The sequence below is a fragment of the Trifolium pratense genome, linkage group LG5 (assembly GCF_020283565.1).
Source record: "Trifolium pratense cultivar HEN17-A07 linkage group LG5, ARS_RC_1.1, whole genome shotgun sequence".
In the NCBI taxonomy this organism is placed as follows: Eukaryota; Viridiplantae; Streptophyta; class Magnoliopsida; order Fabales; family Fabaceae; genus Trifolium; species Trifolium pratense.
The window spans coordinates 47,918,492-47,942,201 of record NC_060063.1 but is presented as its reverse complement, the minus strand read 5'-3'; the positions used below and the strand labels follow the sequence as shown (position 1 = coordinate 47,942,201).

The 23,710-nt window shown below is 33.6% G+C and overlaps 2 protein-coding genes across 3 annotated transcripts; both read right to left on the bottom strand.

The window, feature by feature from the left end:
* Positions 1–1,951: 1,951 nt before the first annotated feature.
* Positions 1,952–5,501, bottom strand: LOC123883586 (ras-related protein RABD2b). 2 transcript variants are annotated; one of them, XM_045932434.1, is made up of 8 exons: positions 5,318–5,501; positions 4,047–4,119; positions 3,497–3,544; positions 3,361–3,408; positions 2,888–2,959; positions 2,639–2,794; positions 2,445–2,548; positions 1,952–2,256 (listed from the first exon to the last, which is right to left on the bottom strand). In XM_045932434.1, the coding sequence occupies exons 1-8, from the start codon at positions 5,329–5,331 to the stop codon at positions 2,163–2,165; spliced, it is 609 nt and encodes a 202-aa protein (XP_045788390.1). In that variant the 5' UTR covers positions 5,332–5,501; the 3' UTR covers positions 1,952–2,162. The 2 variants fall into 2 exon arrangements, with proteins under 2 accessions (XP_045788390.1, XP_045788389.1); XM_045932433.1 differs by having other exon boundaries at positions 2,639–2,959; positions 5,318–5,487.
* A 12,759-nt stretch (positions 5,502–18,260) lies between these two features.
* LOC123883583 (putative glycerol-3-phosphate transporter 4) lies at positions 18,261–22,108 on the bottom strand. Its single transcript, XM_045932430.1, has 3 exons — positions 21,001–22,108; positions 19,230–19,772; positions 18,261–19,110 (listed from the first exon to the last, which is right to left on the bottom strand). The coding sequence occupies exons 1-3, from the start codon at positions 21,932–21,934 to the stop codon at positions 19,073–19,075; spliced, it is 1,515 nt and encodes a 504-aa protein (XP_045788386.1). The 5' UTR covers positions 21,935–22,108; the 3' UTR covers positions 18,261–19,072.
* Between the last annotated feature and the right edge of the window lie 1,602 nt (positions 22,109–23,710).

The window sequence follows — 23,710 nt, the reverse complement described above, 5'->3', positions numbered from 1 at the left end:
GTTGGGTCAAATACCCTTTTGTGATAAATTTCCAATTCTGTGTTCTATCTTTGAGCAATGGAACCCCGGTGGTCATTTGGATGTGTTGACACGAGACAGATCCTCTCACTTAATTCAATGGGATCCAGGAGGGTGGTCTCTTGTTCATTAGAGGAGTCAACCTGCAAAGGAAGCTCTTTATCAAGAAGAGAACTCGGGGTCGAGTTCTTTTGAGGTAGAGGAGACTGATGTAGGAGAGTTTCCTTAATAATTTATTATTTTAGCTATATTTAGTTTTATTATATTTTAGGCGGATTTCTTGTTTTTATATTTCACCTAGATTAGTTATTTTTATATTTTAGGTAGATTTGTTATTTTTATTTAGTTAGCTTAGTTATTTTTATTTTTACAATCTTTTAGGAGATTTGTTATTTTTATTTTTCACTACTATTTAAGCTAAATTATTGTAGCCTTGAAGGCAACCTTTTGATTCAATAAAAATTCAGAGATTTTTCTCAAATTTGGTGGATTCCAAATTACTCTTTCGGTGGACTCCGAAACCCTATTTTGACAAGTTTGTGTTTGCTGCTTGTCTTTATCCATTAGGTTTAGCGTTTTGCTAACCTAGCGCTTCTGTACTGCGTCACTCGATATGGCAACCAACTTCATCAGAACCTCAAGTGCCGAACACACTACTACTCCTACTCCTCCTGAATCCATATACCTTTGTAAGGCCGTTAGTGTCACGTGTCATGGAAAACAACCTCTAGTTCTCGGCATAGATGACAACTGTGATCGCTTAATGTTGAAATGCGGCAATGAGAATTGGAAGGAGATCCGCTACATGTCAATGAGAATCGGAGACATCTGCATTCTGCCATTTCAAACGCCGGCTTTATGCCGTTGACAATACTGGACGGACAATTATGGAAAAAGTTTTTTCATGGTGGGTTCTTTAAACGCTTGGTGGAGAGTGGGGGTGATTTGTTGTTAGTAAACACTGATAAGTCGCTTGAGAGGTTTTGCTTGTTTAAGCTTAATGAGAAGGAGAATAAATGGGTCAACTTGACAACTCTAGGCGATAGGATTTTAATCTTGGGACATGGATGGTTGTTTTCTGCTTCTGCTTCGGATTTGTGTGTTGCCAAAGGGAATTGTATAATCATTGTGAATACAATGAAACCTGAGCCTGTCTATGTTTTTGATTTGGATCAACGTCGGCTTTCGCCTATTGTTGATTATCCTGAATATTCTAGCTTGTTCTGCAAGCCTCTGGGTGGATCTTCAAAAGCTGGATTCATAATTGACTATGCCATCTTAAGGTTGATCTTGGCTTGTAATCTAATTACAAAAACTTTTGAGTATATAAATCTACAAAGTTGAGTATACAAACTTTTTACAATTATTATAGATAAGTCATTAAGCTATAATTAATGTTGTAGGCTTTAGTACTAATCATCTCTATCTTATTGCTTAATTTTATTTCTAGTCAGTCCCTTCTCTTCGGTTGAATGATTCAATTATGGCAAAGCTCTTGTATTTTTAAAAATTGTTATCATTAATAATTTCATTTTTTTTATTACTGTCAAGCAGGTTGGCTTTAAATCTGTTTGTTATGAATGAAATGATTTGTATTGTCCAGCAACAACAAAAACAAAGTATGAAACTAATGAGTGAATGACTCTTTTCTAAATTTGAGTCATTTAAACAGCCTTCCAGTATGATCTGGCTTGAGGAAGGCTGCGCTAGAGCCCAGAAGCTCTTTTCAGAGAAAAAAAAATACGTCCAAAGAAAAAAAAATAGAAACTGGTAATAGGGGATCCTTTTGAAAAAAAATAATAACTCAGTTTCTATATATTTTATTTCATAAACTTACAAGAGTGTGGGGATGCAATGGAACAACATTCAAACTCCTACAGAGATAAGTGAACGAGAATACAGGAAGAAGCTATTGCGTAATGTTAAAATGCACTTGAGACAAAGAACAAGGTAAATACTGCTTTTCAACAATATTCCTAATTTTGTACATATTTTTTTTAATCAAATACATTGAAAAGAATGGAAGTTTTAAAGAGCTGAAAGATAAAGAGTAAATCATGACGAACAATCTTTATATGAAAGCATTATGTAAAAACTAGTTTTACATGCCACAGAGACACATATGAACGTCTAATGAATAGTCTCTAAGATGAGCAGCAACCACCCTTCTGGTTCACTGGCTGTCCTCGAATTTGGACTGTCGGAGGCCTGGCACTGTTCGCTGGTTGACTTGCCATTCTGTGGAGAAAAGGTACCAGAGACAAAGCAAACGAGGTCAATCATCAAGGTAGATCAGTATCCATTGACTCGACAAAGTTCTTTGAACTTCACAAACTCAAACGAAAAACTCAACAGTTGTCCCATCCTAAGTTCCTAACAGTTCCATCCTAACAAATTTAATGACATTATATACATAAATTGCATACCTATTTTTTATTTCAGCAGCCATGGCCATGAAAGCCTGTTCCACGTTGCTGGCATTTTTAGCACTAGTTTCCATGAAAGGAATTCCAATTTCATCTGCAAATGCCTGAAAAACATAAAAACGTCAGACAAAAAATTCAAAAACATGTTAGTGGGAAGAGGAACACGTGTACATAAATGAACAAATTTAGATCACCTTAGCTGTTTCAGAGGACACAACTTTACTTTCCGATAGATCACTCTTGTTTCCAACTAGAAGCTTATTAACATTTTCACTTGCATAACGATCAATTTCGTTCAGCCACTGCTTAACATTGTTAAAGCTCTCTTGGTCAGTGACATCATAAACAACCTGCAACAAATTAAACAAAAAGATTACACCATTGTTCCCTAAGATAACATAAAAAGGAAATTGCTGACGAACAACCAGTTTAAAAATACTCACAATTATGCCGTGAGCCCCACGATAGTAGCTGCTAGTGATAGTCCGGAAACGTTCTTGACCAGCAGTGTCCCACTATACAGTAAAAAGATGTAGAAAAAATCTGTCAACAATTATAGAATACAGTAAAGCAACTTACCCAGATAATTGGGACGGAATGTTTGAAAAGGAAATTCATTTCCTAATTTTTAATGAACTGGAAAAACTTGGAATGAGCCACTTATCACATGAACATGTAATAATTACCCAAAAAATTAACAGAAAGATAGCCTTGGTACATGGGAGATTAAATTCTAATGGATCATTATTTCAAGGCATGTTCAAATCCATTTTTGTACATATAATAGAGACAAATTCAAAAATGTAATTTAGATGTAGAAAACAAATTGGCATAGATAGAATCGTGTAAAACTCCCATTAAAATAAAAAACAACTTGTACAACATTCAAATAACATTAACTTGATCAGTGACTTACAATTTGAAGTTTAATGGTCTTCCCGTCCTGCTCAACAGTGCGGATTTTCTATAAAAGGTAGCATGTTAAATATTGCCACATTTGTGTTGAAAATAACATGGAAAAAAAGGTTAAGTGGTGGATGTTGAATGCTTACAAAGTCGACTCCAATTGTACTGATATAGCTGTCAAGGTATGAATCATCCTGTTTCACAGAAAAATAAGATATTAAGAAGTGTAACATCCACTTCTCAAAATATAATTCAAGGTAAAAGCTTTTGTTTGACATTGTAATCTTCAGCCATCAAACAAGAGAGTCATTTGTATGTGAGAAGGAGTAAATCTTGCTATTGGACCGAACCATTAATTGATATGAATAAAGCTGTGACTATGTGACATGATGATGCGACTAATTAAAGCTTTTGGTCTTGACTCTTAACAATATATGGTTTATGGTCAAGATTAACTCCTTTCACTCTCTAATGCACATAACCCTCTCAGTCTCATTGTGTGTGACATCTCACAAACAAACATATAACACACACACACACACATATTTTCAATGCCTAAAAAAGTATCCAAAGTTCTAAATATTCCACTTCAAACGGAAATGAAATAGTGGGAAAATTCAACTTCATTATTTTTTAAAACGGTGGCCAGGTTACCTAAAGAAGGAAGAAACAAAAGGAAAGAGCCTCAAAACTTACAGCAAACCTCAGGAGGAGACATGACTTGCCCACACCAGAATCTCCAATCAACAAAAGCTTGAACAAATAGTCACTGAAAATAACATATGGAAGCTCCAATCAAAGATATGATATTATTAATGAATGTCTATCCTTTTCTAAAAGGGAATGGCCAGAGCAAGGCAGGTGAGTATGATATGATCCAAATAAGTTTTAGTATGTCTACAATGGACCAACTTTTAACAATCATTGATATACTATGAGGAAAAAAACTAATTAATTGATACTCCCTCCAAATTTTGAATATAAGCAAAAAAACAACTTTTTTTAGGTTCATTAAATAAAACATGTATCTGGACCATTTTATTAATATAACAATGGAGACGATAAGTTGAATCACGTAGACCCAAAACTTAATTTGATCATGATATGCAATATGCAATGCATATCCGAACTAATCAGCAAAACTCAATCTCATGTGTACCACAGTAGACAGCAAAACAGCCACGTATATAAATAAGACAACATTTATAATTAATTAATCCTATAGACTAAAGTCATGTACGGACAACACATTCTTATTTATTAAATTATTTGGTGATCTGTACAATGTTTGTTAACACATACCCACATGAACTTCACTACCTTTGCACAAAATCTTTTGAGTTTTGTTCACTTGGGAAACTCCCTAATACTAAAATACAAGATACACAGCTAAAAAAATGCCTCTAATAAATTTTGGTGAGGACCACATTTTCCTTAGACATCATATTCATAGATCTATCTATCTATAAGAACATCAAAGATCCCCTTATTCACATCGGTAAATAAATCCAAATTTTCAGAAAATCATGCCGCCCCCCATCAAATAAAGAATACCTAATGACTAATGTCACAGCAAATTTATGAAAAGTGCACCATGCTGCTCTGTGCTAAACTGAATTGTTTAGCTAATAGAACAATTGGACATCTCTTACTTAGATAGTACTCAACCGAATTTCAACAGTGATATCATCATCATCATCATCATCATCAACACGATCATCATCACTATATATAAAATTCTAAAATTAAAATTAGAACCGAAACGGGATCACATAATCAAACAATTAGATGAACATGATAGGTAAACGGATCTATAATCTAAAGTAACGGATCTAAATCAGAAATTAGGTTTCGAGAAACACGATCCATGCATGAGAGAAAAAGTAAAACAAACACAAAGGCGAAGTAGGAGTTGAGAAAGCAGTAAAATTCGGTAGATCTAAAAAGCGAAGAGGATTGGGACTTACTATTCAGGATTCATGATTGGAATCGGAGGAGAGGGAGGGTTTGATGACGGCGAAGGGAGTTACCGGTGTGATCGATCTTCGCCGGAGAAAGAGAAAATTGAGAAGTTGAGAGAAAAGAGAGAAGAAGAAATCGATGAAACGTGTGAGGAAGTGGTGTTTTAAAATGACCCGCTGGTGTCGGAGTTCTACGCATCAAGGGAGTGGGGTCATGACGTATACCAATAACTTCGGTGCTTGACACGTGTTCTGCACCATTTACCGAATTACCGAATTGGATAACTTCTAAAAAAAATAATATTAACGACACCCGTGCGTCCGCACGGGAGTCGCGGCGTTGCCGCTCCTCACTTGGTAAGATGAAAGGATATAATATTTGGTAAAAAAAAATAGAAAAAGAACAATGGTAAAACCATCATAAAAAAACTTTAGGTCTCCGTATTAATTTAGGAATATAAATATAGATAATGTAGAAATTATGAAGAAAAAAAATAGGCTACCTTATTAATATATTAGTAAAAACATAGGTGTTGAAAAATCACAAAAAAAAAAACTTATGTTCATGTATTAATATATGAGTATAAATATAATCCCGTAAAAATTATTAAAAAATAGGCAATCATATTAAAATGTTAGTGAAAATATAGGATAGGTCTCGCAACAGTCATCAAAATAATTAGGTCATCGTATTAAATATGAGTATAACCAGAAAAATTGTAAAAAAAAATAGACAACTTAATTTTTATTTTATTTTTGTTTCAAACAACTTAATTAATATATAATTAAAAGTATAAGTCCCGTAGAAACCACACAAACAAAAAAGTTTCCATATTAATATATGAGTTTAAATATAGGTCCCGTAGATGTTATAAAAGAATGGACAAACTTATTAATATGAGTAAAACACATAGGTTCCCATGTACCAAAAAAAAAAACACATAGGTCTCCAGAAATCACACAAAAGATTAGGATCTCGTATTAATATATAATTATAAATATAGGTCTAAAAAAAATAGTAAAAAATTGAAAACTTCACTTAATAACATAAAATAGTAATTTATTGGGAAGTAGATTAAAAATTAAAAAAATAGAAAGATATAATATTTGGTAAAAAAAATAGAAAAAGAACAATGGTAAAACTATCATAAAAAAACCTTATGTCTCCGTATTAATATTTGAATATAAATGATAATGTAGAAATTATGGAAAAATAGGTTACCTTATTAATATATTAGTAAAAACATAGGCCTTGTAAAAACCACAAAAAAATTAGGTCCCAGTATTAAATATATGAGTATAAATATATCCTTTTAAAATTATTAAAAAATAGGTAACCTTGTTAATATGTTAGTGAAAATATAGGTCTCACAAAAATCATCAAAATAATTAGGTCACCGTATTAAATATGAGTATAACCCGTAAAATTGTAAAACAAAATAGGCAACTTAATTAATATATAAATAAAAGTATAAGCTCCGTAGAAATCACAAAAAAAAAGTTTCCATATTAATATATGAGTATTTTATAGGTTCCGAATATGTTATAAAAGAATGGACAAACGTATTAATCGTATTAATATGAGTAAAAAACATAGGTCCCGCATAAACCACACAGAAGATCAAGTTATCGTATATTAATATATGAGTATAAATATAAGTTCACAAAAAATAGTTAAAAACTGTAAATTTTATTAATAAGAGTAAAAACATAGGCCCTGCGTACGTGTATGATATAAACTGTTGTTGTTTTATTTGGCACACCTTGTGTCAATCAGGACTCATTATTAATAATAAAATTCATTTTAGTTTGTTAAAAAAAAACACAGGCACCGCAGAAATCACACAAAAGATTATATCCTTCTGTTAATGCATGAGTATAAATATATGTCAAGAATGAGCAACTTTATTAATATATTAATAAAAAAAATATATGGCTCGTAAAAATGAACAAAATAATTAGGTCCTTGTATTAATATTTGATCTAGTATAACCTGTAAAATTATAAAAAAAATAAACAACTTTATTAATATATGATTAAAATTATAAGTCTCGTACAAATAAAAAAAAAGGTTATCTTATTAATTGATGAGTATAAATATATATAATCCTACATAAATTATTAAAGAACATGAAATCTTATTAATAAGAGGAAAAACATATGCCACTTTTTGCTTTTTCATAGCCGCCCCACAACAACAACATAGTAAACCCTACTTTTTGCTTTTTATTCTTGTTCATCTTTCAAAGAGGGATGATTTTGGATCAATTTTGATATAAAATCACCCCTTTTTGATTGTTTTATATATTTTTTTTATTTAAAGGCTTTAATGCAGTTTTGGTCCCCCTATTTTCAATTTCTTGAAGTTTTGATCCCCCTATTTTAAAAACCAACTTTTTGGTCCCCCTATTTTAATTTTTCTTGAGTTTTGATCCCCACTCCATTTTAGGGTCAATTTTGATGACATGTCAAGGTCATTAATGAAATGACATTGCACACTTGGCAAAAACATTATCCATGTCATCAATTTGGTATTTATCTTGTTTTATGGATTAATGTTTGTTCTTCATTTATTTTCTGCAACTCAATATTAAAAATATGATCTTCCACTCTTTGAGTTTTAGGGTTTGTTGTTATGGATGAAACTTATTTTGAAGGAAGGGTTAATAGTAATGGAGTGAATGATGGTGTTGATAGAAACATATGACGAAGGATGACGATGGCGTTGAAGATATATTAAAGAGAGGGATAAAAAATATCAATCACTAATTAATATATTTAATTTTTTTTATAGATTCTTTTAATTTTCTTAATATTTAAAATATACTTATTGAAATGGAAGAAAAAGTTTAATGACATGAATATTGTTTTGGCCAAGTATGTCATGTCATTAATAATCTTGACATGTCATCAAAATTGACCATAAAATGGAGTGGGGGACCAAAACTCAAGAAAAATTAAAATAGGGGGACAAAAAAGTTGGTTTTTAAAATAGGGGGATCAAAACTTCAAAAAATTGAAAATAGGGGGACCAAAACTCCATTTAAGCCTTATTTAAATAAGTGATTTTTCACACATTCTTATGTTTCATTTGAGTTTTCTTTTGTTGTTTTTGTCTGATGTTGTTTTAATCCAGTCTTAGTGCAGAGTTTTTTTGTCTTGAGTTGGCGTCTTGGTACGGTGTCCGGTTTAATTCCGTTGTAGTACAATGTTTGTTTTGTTCAAATTTGCTCCGATTCAGATTCAGTGCAGATTCACACGTACTCTACTTACTTGAATAAATGAATATTGTTTGTTGTTAGTCTAAAAAAAAAGAAAAACATAGGTCCCGTAGAATTCACACGAAAGATTATGTCCCCATATTAATATATGACTATAACTCGTAAAATTATAAAAAAAATAAATAAACAACTTTACTAATATATGAGTAAAAATATAAGACCCGTAGATATATCCATAAAAATTAGGTTCCCGTATTAATTTGAATATAACCCGTAAAATTATTTTAAAAAAATAGGCAACATAATATTTTAGTCCTTTTTTTTCTCCAATAATTTTCTTCCGCATAGAAAAATCTCATAAGAACGAAAGTCATATCTTTCTTATTATATCTTTCTTGTGTGATTTGTTTATGGTTTTGTTTCTCTGACTCTTTGTAAACTTTTGTAGTCTACCTCGGTACGTCTTGTGTTGGGGAGGTTTTCTATGTTACTGTACCGGGCCATGGACCAGGGTGTGATTTGTTAAGGCCCAATACGAAAAAGCCCAATGGGAGCATCTAAAGGAGAAGCATGAAAACAACCATGAAAAACACATGATAAGCATGATCCACCATGACTTGGAGAAAAAGGAAGAAACTTGGAGAAGAAGGAAGAAGCTTGGAGAAGAAGGAAAATAAACCACCCACTACCCATGACTTCCTCTCCAAGCAAGGCAGTTACTTAAGAAACAAGAGGAGATTTTTTGCCTATAAATAGGGTCTGTTTCAAGGAAGAAAGGGGATGATTTTTCACTGATTCTACAGAGGCTCTCATTCTGAGAAACCACCATACTTTCATTCTTGTAAAGACACAATTCTTTCAATCTTGTAAAGAGAAAATATTTTTCCTCTGATCATACTTGTATCCATTATCAATCTTGAATAATACAAACCCCCTATGTTCTTCACCAGAACATTTTGGCGCCCACCGTGGGGCTGCGGTAAAATCATTTGATCCCAGCCTATCACAGAAACTAGACAAAAATTAAACATCACCCGGTAAAACGATTCCCAGGCCTCAAAGTTTCATCTTGTTCATCGACACAACAACAATGTCTTGTCATACAAGCAGCAGTGATTATCTCCCAACGTCGCGAGAAAAAATTGATTCGGAAAAGTTTGAAAGGGAGACACGTACGGGGCAATTAGGAAGGGAGCAATTTTGGATATATGGCGAGAACAGGTAGCCTTGGTTTGTTTCGCAGTATCCATTACCATCGAAATCACCAATGGAGAAGAACTCCTGGAGAATCTCAATCCATCGTGTCGTCGCCGAACGAGTTCGTTCTAGTTGCCAACCACGCCATATCGTCGCGGTTTGATTTATGAAGGATTTGTCGCCACCATCGGATTCATAAAAGAACTGTCCTCGCCGCTGATAGATTCGTGTAGGAACCACTGTGTCGTCACCAGGTCTATGAGGAAACCGGTCTAGTGACCAGGCTTGGAAAGAACGATGAAGAACAACAATCTACTTAGAATCTACTCTGTTCATAATCCTCAGGAAAGTATTCTAAAAACATGTTTTAACTGTGAAACTTTCCTACAATTTATTATTTTGATTTATTTAGCAGTGGCATTCATGCCGTATTACATCAAAACGTAACACCACAAGACTAATGAAAAACCCATGGTTAATAACATGTGGATTGATCAAGTTGGTGTTAATGGCCGCATAATAATGATATGAAGTGGGATTTTCATTGTCACAAATACATTAAAACATATGAAATATAGTAGTGCTAGTGTATATGCCTGTTTGGTGTTTGCTAAAATGTAGACAGGCCACATAGCAAGAATTATACATTGTTGTTAAGGAAAATAACACAGTTCGAGGACGTTTGATCCAATGAAGCCATCAAACTCTAATTTGGATTGGATTATCAATTACAAATTCACACATGGAAGGAAAATCAACAGTTCTGTCATTCAGAGGGAGACTAATGAATAAAATTATAGCACCAAGTTAGAAATATGGCCAGGCTTTGGAAATAACAGGGAGAGTATGCAGCGTTTTGATATCTCAAAGTCTGATGTTGTCGCAAGCTCTATCTCGTTCATTGTCACACGCTCACAGCATATCAACCGGTCTCGGTCATCATCCAATGGCGTAGATCCGATGAGCTAATCAGCTCGCACACTGCTTCAAGCGACAATCGTTCGTAAAACCGATGTTTTGGTCCTTCACGATGGAAATGATTCATCGCCCCAACAGAGGTGATAATAAAACACGAGTAATTGGTCATTGGTACCACTCGGCGAGATACAAGTCGCCAATTAACATTCCAATTGAAGCATGTTCCGTGATGACAACCGCAATGGAACTCAGTCACGCCGCGCCAAAACAGGCGACTCCCGATCCAGGTGTTAACGTTCTTTTCCTCTAACTTACCATTTAATCATATAGTTCTCGCTCTCTCTATTGTGATAATATATTATTTGCGCATATATACGTTATCGGTTTTATTAACATGGTTAATTTATAGTTCATGAATCACATTCTATCGCCATCTATAATAATAATAATAATAATAATAATAATAATAATAATAATAATAATAATCTCATCAATGAGTAAAAGAAAAGAACATCGGTACTTATGTATTTCAAGGTTAATAATCACTAGAATGAGACTTGTTTTTCTTTTGGTGTGCCACTTTACAAGATCTAAATTCAAGAATCGCTGTTCTGTTTGGTTCAAAACTGTTTGTGCTTATTTGATATATGATATCTTTAATCCTGCTATAAATTATTCTAGCACACGATAAAATATTTTGTGTGATTGTATGAACTAACTTTCTTAAGACCTCAGGTAAACATTTCAAACATGAAAGAACTTTTGCATGAAAGAACTTCAACTCTGATAAGTAAGTCAACACTTTAAATTAAAATGACCAAGACAAATATAACCATCAGAGAAAGTATAAAAATTTTCATATGTTTCTACATTTTTTCGGTTAAGAACTAAATCAGTATTCTTCTTACAAAGTATTTAGCTTTTAACTTATAACTAACATGAATATGCTTTCTCTACGTATCACATTTTTATCTGTTTCGTTTATCGATTAATTAAAATTAATCATACATGCAAAACTAATGGAGTATATGAGACTTATTATTAACCGACCTGTTTTTAGTGCAGATACTTGAAGCACTTGCTATAATGTCACCTTCTTTGAAATTTATTCTTTTGAAATCTTGATTAGGAAATTTAGTTTATTCATCTATGATTTCTATTTTGATTCATTGATGTTAATCATAGTGCAGGACAACGAACAAATGTGGAAAATTAACATGAAAATTCAATAATTATCACTCGGCGAGATAGAAGCCGCCAACTAATATTTCAGGTTGAAGCATATTCCGCGATGACTACCGCAATGGAACTCAGTCTCGCCACGCCAAAACATAATTGTTTTTCTTGCTAGGCGAGGAGCGCCGCGACAAACCGCCCATGGCGGTATCATTTTCGTTTGTTTTATTTTTCATATATTATTATTGTTGAACTTCTAATGTATTAAATCTTGTTTGCAGAAAATAAAGGAGCAATGGGACACTCTTTTCTCTTGAGAAAACAGGAGTTTTTATCGAGGCTCATTGAATTTCAAAATTCTAGTAGTTTATATCTTCTTGCATATGTCAAAATATTTGCGTCAACCTGATTAAGTTACGGGCTCTGAACCAACAAAAATGGTTATCTCAAACTTGAGCTCTGAATCTTTATTAAAGATCAACTCAGATGTGAGCGCTGAACCATTAAACAAGGTTGCAAGGCCTTGGCGTTACCTGTAAGTCTTACGAGTTGGGTACGTCAGAAAAAGAAAAATTAAACAAGGTTGCAAGGCCTTGGCGTTACCTGTAAGTCTTACGAGTTGGGTACGTCAGAAAAAGAAAAATTAAACAAGGTTGCAAGGCCTTGGCGTTACCTGTAAGTCTTACGAGTTGGGTACGTCAGAAAAAGAAAAATTAAACAAGGTTGCGAGGCCTTGGCGTTACCTGTAAGTCTTACGAGTTGGGTACGTCAGAAAAAGAAAAATTAAACAAGGTTGCGAGGCCTTGGCGTTACCTGTAAGTCTTACGAGTTGGGTACGTCAGAAAAAGAAAAATTAAACAAGGTTGCAAGGCCTTGGCGTTACCTGTAAGTCTTACGAGTTGGGTACGTCAGAAAAAGAAAAATTAAACAAGGTTGCAAGGCCTTGGCGTTACCTGTAAGTCTTACGAGTTGGGTACGTCAGAAAAAGAAAAATTAAACAAGGTTGCAAGGCCTTGGCGTTACCTGTAAGTCTTACGAGTTGGGTACGTCAGAAAAAGAAAAATTAAACAAGGTTGCAAGGCCTTGGCGTTACCTGTAAGTCTTACGAGTTGGGTACGTCAGAAAAAGAAAAATTAAACAAGGTTGCAAGGCCTTGGCGTTACCTGTAAGTCTTACGAGTTGGGTACGTCAGAAAAAGAAAAATTAAACAAGGTTGCAAGACCTTGGCGTTACCTGTAAGTCTTACGAGTTGGGTACGTCAGAAAAAGAAAAATTAAACAAGGTTGCAAGGTCTTGGCGTTACCTGTAAGTCTTACGAGTTGGGTACGTCAGAAAAAGAAAAATTAAACAAGGTTGCGAGGCCTTGGCGTTACCTGTAAGTCTTACGAGTTGGGTGCGTCAGAAAAAGATACAGCAAAGAAAGGCGAGATTATCAACACCGCCAGAAGAAGCTTACACACAACCAAAGCAAGGCGATTCATTATAACGCCAAATCATTTGCAACCACCAAAAGGCATCAGGTATAAAGTTATTCATAAATGATATATAATTATATTTAAAGTGCTAAAGACATTGTAGGTGCAAAGTTAAAAATTTCAAAGGCGAGATTATTTTCAACACCAAACACAAAGTACAGTGGAAGGGCGACTCCGAGCAGCGCCAATTCTTTTTAAAATCGCCAAGAAGTTACAAAATAAGGCGTGCAAGCCTGGCAGTACGAAAATCAACTACAAGTGGCGAGACAGATTACGCCAGAATACTTACAATCCTCAAATATAGAGTGTCAAAGAAAATAAGAAACTCATGTTGAGTAGAAGAAGCAGAAGTATAAACTAACAAAGTTACTAGCCACAAAGTTTTAATTCGTTTCCAAGAAGGAAAGGCGATCCGCGAAAGACGAAGAGGCGAGATTGGTGACAACGCTGGCTCGAAAATGCAAATACGATGGAAAAGAAGGAAGGGCGACTTGCCAACTTGCTCAAAGTCGCCAAGAAACAATGACAACAATATTCAAAGCCACAAATGGCGTGCATCAAGATATTCAAAAGTCATAGAAGGGCGTACAAATTATCTAAGAAATATAAACAACAAAAGGAAGGACAAGGCGACAAGCAAACAAAGAGTATGAGTCAGCAACAAATAGGCGACATAGAACCACGCCGAGACATAATAATCGCCAAGTTACTTCATTCAAAAGCACTTCGCCTTCTTGAAGCCTCGTGCTTGGGGGGCTGTGTACCGGGCCATGGACCAGGGTGTGATTTGTTAAGGCCCAATACGAAAAAGCCCAATGGGAGCATCTAAAGGAGAAGCATGAAAACAACCATGAAAAACACATGATAAGCATGATCCACCATGACTTGGAGAAGAAGGAAGAAACTTGGAGAAGAAGGAAGAAGCTTGGAGAAGAAGGAAAATAAACCACCCACTACCCATGACTTCCTCTCCAAGCAAGGCAGTTACTTAAGAAACAAGAGGAGATTTTTTGCCTATAAATAGGGTCTGTTTCAAGGAAGAAAGGGGATGATTTTTCACTGATTCTACAGAGGCTCTCATTCTGAGAAACCACCATACTTTCATTCTTGTAAAGACACAATTCTTTCAATCTTGTAAAGAGAAAATATTTTTCCTCTGATCATACTTGTATCCATTATCAATCTTGAATAATACAAACCCCCTATGTTCTTCACCAGAACAGTTACTATATCTCATTTTGGTTTGTTAAAAAAAATATTAGTCCTTATATCAAAAACAAAAAATCTTAAAAAAAAAAAACTTCTAAAAAATATCATTTATTTTTCAACTATTTTCAACTTTGTATTTAATTTTTACTGTTTTTTTTAAACTAAATGTATCATTCACGCGCAACTATAGAGAATAATCCTCTTGAGGTAACTGACAATTTTTATTGTTTTTGTCTCACCATTTTTTTACGGGAGTTTTTCAGTTTTTCTCCCACCATATTCTTGTATTAAATTAATTGAGTTGAACTACAGATTGAAAATTAACTTAATTAAATATTGGATTGAAGTCCATAAATCAAGTTGAGTGAATCTAAAATAACGAAACATAAACAATAAATGATAAAATTACACTAAAGAAAGGGTTGGACTCAAATAAAATATCATAAATAAATGGAAACAACACCATGTACCTCTATATTGTAAAAAAAAAAACCATACATTTGTTGTCTTATTTGGTATAATGCACTTATGACGTTGAAATAAAGAATTTCATTGAATCTCTCATTTTATTTGTACATGAATTTTACTCTCTTATTATAAAAAAGAAAAAATAAATAAACACTTCCCCTTTCTTCTTTTAACTTAACTCATGTTGATTATATGTTGGTTCCAAAAATATAACAAATTAATTCATATGGCTTAGTGGTAAATCTAATAAGAAGTGTAACTAAAAGGTTAAGGGTTCGATTCCTACTAAGAAATTTTTTAGCATTTTTCTACTAACTTTTTTTAATAAAGACACAAAATAACCCTGAATTGATTATGTGTCAAAAAATGAAAAAGGGGCAAATTAGGGATTTCATATTCCCCTTTCTTCTTTTAACTTAACTCATGTTGATTATATGTTGGTTCCAAAAATATAACAAATTAATTCATATGGCTTAGTGGTAAATCTAATAAGAAGTGTAACTAAAAGGTTAAGGGTTCGATTCCTACTAAGAAATTTTTTAGCATTTTTCTACTAACTTTTTTTAATAAAGACACAAAATAACCCTGAATTGATTATGTGTCAAAAAATGAAAAAGGGGCAAATTAGGGATTTCATATGTACCTTCTTTTCTTATATAGTAGATTTTTTTTTTTGTTTTTTAATATTAATATTTTATTTAATAGTGAAGTAGTATTTGATGTATTTGGTCTATAATATAAACAGAATACATTAATTATTTAATAAATCTTAAAAGTTACTCCTTTCGTACCATAATATAAGCAAAAAAAATATTTTCACATTTATTAAGAAAAATAAAATATGATAATTTCAAAGATGACTTTTGCTTATAACTGGGACATGAAAAAGTGATTTTTTTATAATATGGGACGGAGGGAGTAATTATTTTTTATAATAATACTCTATTTTTATTTTTTTGATAGAGTTCAACCTCCCAAAGGTAGTACTCTATTACAAATATAAATTCATCACATGAATGATTCACATAAGAACAAATATTAATAATAATATAATTTGTGAACTTATCCAATTATTATTTTTTAAACATCAAAATTATCTACTTAACGGTATACAAATACATATCCAAACTCTTTGTAAACAAAACAAAAAAAAAAAAAAAACAATACATACCCAAACAAAATTCTTTGCCAAAATAAATCACCATATATATCTTATAATCTGCTTAATTACAATTTTGTTCTTCCGTTTTCACAATTTTACAGAATTGGTCTTTCAATTTTAAAATTTGACAATTTTAATCTCTACAAATATTTTGTCTAAAAATTAGTGATGTGATGTGATATGTTTTAAACAATATGGTATATGATCTGATGATAAAAAAAATATATAAATAAGAAAATACTAGTTAAATACTATATTATTATTAATAAGAAAATTTTATTTTTGAACTTTTTTTAATACCTTAAAAATGTAAAAAATTATCTTATCAAAATTAATTTTGTGATGCATTTCCTTTTTTGCATGACCCATTTTTCTAATATATTTTTGGTCCCTAAAAAATTGTTTCACTTTGGTCTCTTAGAATACATCTTTTGTTTAGGTCCATTAAAGATATCTTGTTTACCACAAAGATCCTTTCTATTAGTTTTTTTTACCGAAAATATTAAGTGATGTACAGGTAGCACTATAAGTATTGACGTGACAATGTTGTGTGGCAGGACAGGAGGGACATTTTTGCATTAAAAAAAATGAAAGGGAAAAACTGCAACCTAAAATTTGCAAATCCATAAAAAACCTCGAACTCCCACCACTTTCTCAAACTCGTACAACAATGTAGTAGCCTTTGATTTTTACATTTGTTAACCATGCATACCTCAATTTTCTTATGAGCTGCAGTGATAACCACATTTGTTACCTTCCTTTTAATCATCTCTACTCTTCAATATCACTTTGCAGTGTGGTTCCTCCAGTGTCATGTCGGAGAAGGTTAAAGCTTGATAACTCAACAACGACGAGATTTAGTTCAATAACTGTGAAATTGATTCACTGATTGATGAACATGGTGATGATGATGTTGATAAGAAAATGATGTCTAAAACGACGCCGTCTTCTACGGTTGTTTATGCTAGACCACCTGTTCTTAATGTTTACTCTCAACAACAAAAGAGGAGTTCGTTTCTGACGCCAAACTCTGATGAGAGGACGGCGTTGAAGAGGAGGAGAATTGGGAGCAATGAGTTGGAGAGTTTAGGGATTGATTGGGATGTGTTGGGGAAATTCGATGGACCTAGATTGAGGGAATGTCATAATCAATTTGAGAATTCTGAATTTGATGGGAAGAACATGGTGATTCGGGCAGGGAAGATGAAGATGAACATGAGGGGTTGAGAGAGGTGGGGATGAAGATGAAAAATCCTAATTTTGTTTCCAAATCGCAAAATTCAATTTTATATAAAAATGAGTTGGATTAATATCCCTTCTGCCGCATAAGTCATCAACGGTGCCACATGTGCATCACTAACATTTTCTTAAAAAAAACTAACAAAAGGAACATTTGTGGCAAACAGAGATATCTTTATAGAGTATAGACGGAACATTTATTCATTGAAGGATCAAAGTGTAATAAAAAATTTCTTTAAGGACCAAAAGATTAATTAAATCTTTAAAAAATTTGGTGTTTGTTGGTGGAATCTCTTCTTTCTTGGCTAGCCATGATATAGCCATGATCAATTAGATGTGTACCAAGTCAGAAACAAAACTTGTGTTTAATGGTTTATTTTTTCAATTTCTGCATTAATCATGTCCTTTACTCACTTATGGTAATACTATTTGGCTAATTAGCTACAATATTTGATTGAATGGAAGTTTGAACGTTAACCAAAAAAAACTTACTCTACACTATCAACTGAATCGATGTCCCATTTTTTTACTCCAACTATTTCATCACAAAAAACAAAAAAAGGTGTGAATCATATACACAAGTTATGAATAACATTATAATAACAAATATATATTTATAACTTGTGCACCACTTAAACAACTCTTTTAAGGGAAGTAGTAGCAGTTAAACACACGTTTTTGCTGTGAAAAAAATATACAGTACTTCATAAAAAGCAATAGAGTAGGGCAAATGATAGAAAAGGCGAAAAGCCCATCGCCGTGGTTATAATTTTTGTTTCTAAATCACTATGAGAGTGTAATTTTGTAGAAGCTCCAAAATGTAGTTTTCGGACTCATGGTGATAGATAACATGTAATCTAAAGAAAAATAAAATCTAAACACAATTTGGGTTAAAAACATTCTGGCTTCATGAATAAAACATACACACAATTTATACAAACATATAGATCTGATCTAGTAATCCTTTAGATTTGATATTCACATGCAAAGAACTCTACAAGTTGAGCTCACACTTTCAATTTGAGCTCATAATTTTTTATGGTAGTTCACCTATTTATTATTATCTGTTAAAAATACCGAAAATGAAGACAACAAAAATGACTGTCTAACCGCTACTCAAACTTCAAGCAGAGTTAAACAAAAACAATACAAACCACACATATCATAGGCTCATAGCTAGTATGTAGCGAAAATTATCTAATTATTTGCCTATACAAGTTTAGTTGAGGAACATTTTTTCTTCTAAATCTCAACAAAATTTGAGATAGGTGGAGGATTTGGAATATGAACAAGATAGGAACTTATTTGTATGTCCTAAACCTGCTGCAGACCGAATTGAAAACAAAATCTCTTCGAATATTTTTTGAATGGAAATTTCTCTTCGAATGTGAGTATGACACAAGAAGAAAAGAGCCTCTACATGCCAGTTCTATCCCCAATAAAGAACCATGAATCCTTATGGAACCCTCTAGAGTATACTATAGATAACTAAATGGATGCAATCTACTACTCGACTTACTTATCAGCAGAGGCATATATCATCATCATTGAAAATATGAACAATGAAGTGGCCGCAGCAAGCTAAAGTCGGTGAACATTAACAAAATCTTACAACTTTCACATATATAATTACAAGACAGCCCAAGTACCAAGCACTATACTTTGACGATTCATGATGTACCGGTCAGTGTCACTGTCACCTTTCTTCTTGCAAAAGCGGTTGAGATGCAGCGGCTGAAAAAAAAATCCCAGTATGCCAATAAGATTATTAGGGATAATAAGATAAATAGACAAATAACAAAGTTCAAAATTCAAGATCTGGATTCAAAGTAATTCAAATATTTGATACTTACCTCCAGGATTTTGGGGTCTACCATTGGTCATAGTTTTGGACGTTCTCTCTGAGATTTCGGTTAAGATCAAAGGAGACAGAAGAAGGCCAGCAATAAAAGCCCCGAGAACTAGCATCATGAAAACGTCATCCCATCCCCTAGTTGACAAAAACCCTGTAAGAAGAGGGCCGATAGCTGCACCAACCGATCCCGTACCATCTATGATAGCCGTCACTGTGGCCAGAGCACGAGAGTCGCCTTTGAGAGAACTATGTGTACCCAAGTCAGCAGAGACAGCAGTAGTGATAAGCGCATATGGCCCATTTACGAATAATCCGGATACTATCATAAGTCCAATGTTAGCATGCATAGAAACACTTCCATATGATCGGTATAAAAGCATAGCAGGAATTGACGCATACATGAAGGTGGCTGCGGTTATAGCACGGGCACTAAGTTTGTCAGACATGTAGCCAGCAAGTATTCCCCCAAAAATACCCCCCACATCAAACAACGTTGAAAGGTTCCCAGCAGATTTAACAGACATATACTTCCCACCAATTTCTGCAAGATGAAAATTTAAATTTTTAAGGCAGACAAAGGTTTATGACCAGTGGAATTTGAAAAACTGGTCTATAAAAAGAAGCAGAATAGACATTTTGATAGGTTTTTTAACCAATGAAATGAACCAAAATAAGCATGTTTTAGGGACATATGCTTATTGATCCGACTGTCCGTGTAACATACTAACATGTAACTATAAACATTGAAAACCATTATCACCCTAGGCTTGGATAACATGTATATCAACTTCTCAATTGAATTGCAATCATATATAAAAATCTAACACTTCGGTATTTGAATTGCAATCATATATATCAACTTCTCATTTGAATTGCAATCATATATAAAAATCTAACACTTTGGTATTTGAATTGCAATCATATATATCAACTTCTCATTTGGATAACATATATATAAAGCTAACACTTCTGTATATGAAACTGCATTTGTAAAGCTTGATTGATCTATCTTATAAGTTATAACTCTCCTAAGTTGAAGCATAACTACTAATGGGAAGAGCTTGCCATCCCTAAAAAAGCTAGTATTACTATGTTGCTAATTATAAGCAAAAATGAGTAAAAGAAAGTTTTTGCATGTGGTCCAAAATTTGAATCAAATAAATCAATTTTTTTTACTTATTTTTGCCGAGAATTAGAGACGTAGGTATATCCCCAGCTTCCAAAAAGTTCACACAATCCAAAAAATGGCCAATTATGCAATTTCAGTTATGGTCTAATATATACAGAGTGAATCACTAATTTAGTCATGTAACAATATAGTTGAGCAACTTGATCCTTGAAACTAAGAAAGATATATAGAATTGAAAATCTACAATCATACTGGCGGAGCCAGAAAAATTATAGAGTCTGGGCGGTAAAATTTCACATGTGACATAATATATAAACAGTCCAACAAAATATCTCAGTTTTGCCCAAAACTAACCCCTAAAAATACCAAAACTTTTGGCCAGAGTCCGGCCAACTGCCCAGGCTTGCTGGGCCTTGGCTCCACCCATGATACTCGTTCTCATTCTATGAATTTGGACTAAATTAACATACTCAAAATGATTAATGTAATAGAAAAATTATAATTTCAAAGACTATAGAAACTAAGTGTCGTGTCCATGTCACATCAGGTGTGTTTGATTGCCAATTTTCTTAAATTATTATCGATATCTCTAATACTAAAACAAGGTAGAATGTAATGTAGGTGATGGAAGATTGATTACCTGTCTGAGTCAAGTAAAACGGCAACCAATAGAGAAAAGTATAAGCTACAAGCTTAGCAAAGAAAAGACACAAAGCAAAAGTAATAACACCAGGTATCATACAAGCTTCAACTAGTCCAATACTCTTCCCTCTCCCACCACTTTCACATCTTTTTTGTCTCTCTCTTTCTCTCTCCCCTTCAACACCACCAACACCACCAACACCAACACCAGATTTAACAATTTGAGCTTCTTCATCTCCATTTATAAAAGAAAAGCCAACATCTTCCGGATAAGCAGGTAAGAAAAAAAACACAAGAAACCCACCAAGCATAATCAACCCACCAAGTAAAACAAAAGACCAACCCCAACCATAATCCAAAACACTAGCAGCAAGAAGAGAACCACTAATATTACCAACAGAAGTATGTGCATTCCAAATCCCCATTATTAATCCTCTTTTCCTTTTCCCAAACCAATTCCCAATAACCGCAACAACTGAAGGCCAACCTGTTGCTTGAAACAACCCAGCAATCATTTGCATTGTTAAATAAAACCAAAACTCATGAACATTCCAAAAATACCCCATTCCAAAAACACCAACAAATATTCCACTACCAATCATACCCATTGTTAAGAACAAACGAAGATCCAACGAATCACCTAAATGACCTGCAACATACATACCAAGAGAGTAACATGCAAGAAATGCTAGATCGATTTCTCCTAATTTTGAAACGCCGTCAGGTCCGTTAAATGGGGCCCACCCGTGATAGATTGTTTTGTTGGTGTGTGTTGGATCAGGGCAGAGAATTGATTTAACGATTCCTGTTGGTTTTCTTGAAGCGTGGTAACAAACGTAAGCGATGAATGTTATTAGTAAAACTATGTAACGATATGTTTGTATGTTCCATTCTCTGTTTCTTATTAGTTTGATTCCTGGTGGTGGTGACATTGGTTGTAATGTTGATTAAATTAATTAATTGTGGTGGATGTGATGGTGATTATGATTGATTAATTAAATGTGCAGAAGAAGAAAGTTTAGTTGAAATGTGTAATGGAACAGAAAAAAGGAGAAGAAGAATTGGAAAGAGAGAGAGAGCGAGAATGGCGGGGGGAGGTAGAAAACGTGGCATTAACTAATGTAGAGACACGTGGATTTTGTGACGGGTGGTGAGGAATTATTCGGCGGTGTGCCACTGTTCTCTAAGCCGGTTACATGTGGCTTTTTCTTTTTCTTTAGGATTTTTTATTTTTTTTTTGGTTACAGAATTTTTTTATTTTTTATTTTTTTTAATTGGAAAATTTCCGATTTTCATATAGATAAGTGAGACTAATATGGAATAATTATAATGGATAATTATGAGTGTTTTAGTAAGATGAACATTAGGATAAGAATGAATAAGTATTACCGATCACACAACTCTGTAAATAGAACTATAGGATAATTATGAGTGTTTTATGGTATTTGATTTTGTGACTAATGGTTTAATCAAAATTCGTTTATTAGGGTTGTTCTGATAAAAAGATTAATTTTTTGAAAAATCTCTCTTAAATTTATATCAACTGAACTAAGCTCACGAGAAATAAACATAAGTTTTATTTGTATACAATTTTTTTTTTTCTAAATTATATTTAGTTAAATTTGAAAATACTTCCGAAAACATTTTTAATAGAAAAGTTAAGGAAAATGCTAAACAGTGCCCCCGGAGCACTGGTTAAGGATGCAAAAATAGTAATTTGGCATTGGAGTTTGTGCAGCCAACTCCTCGAAAGTTTAAAAAACGTTCTTTTCTTTTCAAAACTCTCTGTTTTTGGTTTCCTTAACCAGTGCCCCGGGAGCACCAGTTAGCATGACCCAAAAGTTAATAGTACATAACTTATCATCATCTTGTAAAAAAAAATTATATGCACTTATTTTTTTTTACACCTGCAAATAAAATAATTATGTGACAAACATGGCAATATATTCAGTATTTTTATATTTGTCTATATATAACTTTCACAAAAGCACGTTGATTGGGGTTAACATTCCTGATTCTTGGTTAGGTGAGGCGGCGTCTGCTCTGTGTTGTAAAGTGAAAAAAATTCTTTTCCTTTATTTGGGCCTTCCTATAGGGGTGATCCGAGGCGTTTAGGTTTTTGGGAACCGGTTTTGGATTGTTTAAAGAATCGTTTATCGGGATGGAGGAGTCGTTTCCTTTCTTTTGGTGGTCGTCTAGTTCTGCTTAAATCCGTTTTGACCTCTCTGCGTGTCTATGCTCTTTCCTTCTTTAAAGCTCCCTCATGTACTATCTCTTCTATTGAATCTATTTTGATTAAATATTTTTGGGGGAAGTGAGATTTTTAGGAAAATATCTTGAATTAACTGGAAAACTATATGCTTACATAAGGAGTATGGGGTTTGGGGGGTTAGATAGTTGAGGGAGTTCAACTTAGCACTGTTAGGTAAGTGGTGCTGGAGGATGCTAGTGGATAGGGAGGGTTTGTGGTTTCGAGTGTTGGCAGGTCGTTATGGGGTTGAGAGAGGCAGACTGTGTGAGGGTGGAGCGTGTGGGTCTACGTGGTGGAGGGAGTTGACACGTATTCGGGATGGAGGAGGTGAGGTAGGGGAAGGGTGGTTCAGAGAGCATGTTTCGAAAAAGGTGGGGATGGGTCCAACACTTTTTTTATGGACTGATCCCTGGGTGGATGAGACCTCTTTGAGGGAGCGGTTTGAGCGGCTGTTTGA

Excerpts from the sequence above, each read along its gene's own strand:
- LOC123883583 (XM_045932430.1), bottom strand. The coding sequence starts at position 21,934 with ATGTCACCACCACCAGGAATCAAACTAATAAGAAACAGAGAATGGAAC. Across the intron at positions 19,773-21,000 it reads GTTTTACTTGACTCAGACAG|AAATTGGTGGGAAGTATATG; the intron begins GTAATCAATCTT and ends TTCATCTTGCAG. Across the intron at positions 19,111-19,229 it reads TAGACCCCAAAATCCTGGAG|CCGCTGCATCTCAACCGCTT; the intron begins GTAAGTATCAAA and ends TTTTTTTTTCAG.
- LOC123883586 (XM_045932433.1), bottom strand. Across the intron at positions 3,545-4,046 it reads GTCTCCTCCTGAGGTTTGCT|GATGATTCATACCTTGACAG; the intron begins GTAAGTTTTGAG and ends TCTGTGAAACAG. Across the intron at positions 2,257-2,444 it reads GCTGCTGAAATAAAAAATAG|AATGGCAAGTCAACCAGCGA; the intron begins GTATGCAATTTA and ends TTTTCTCCACAG.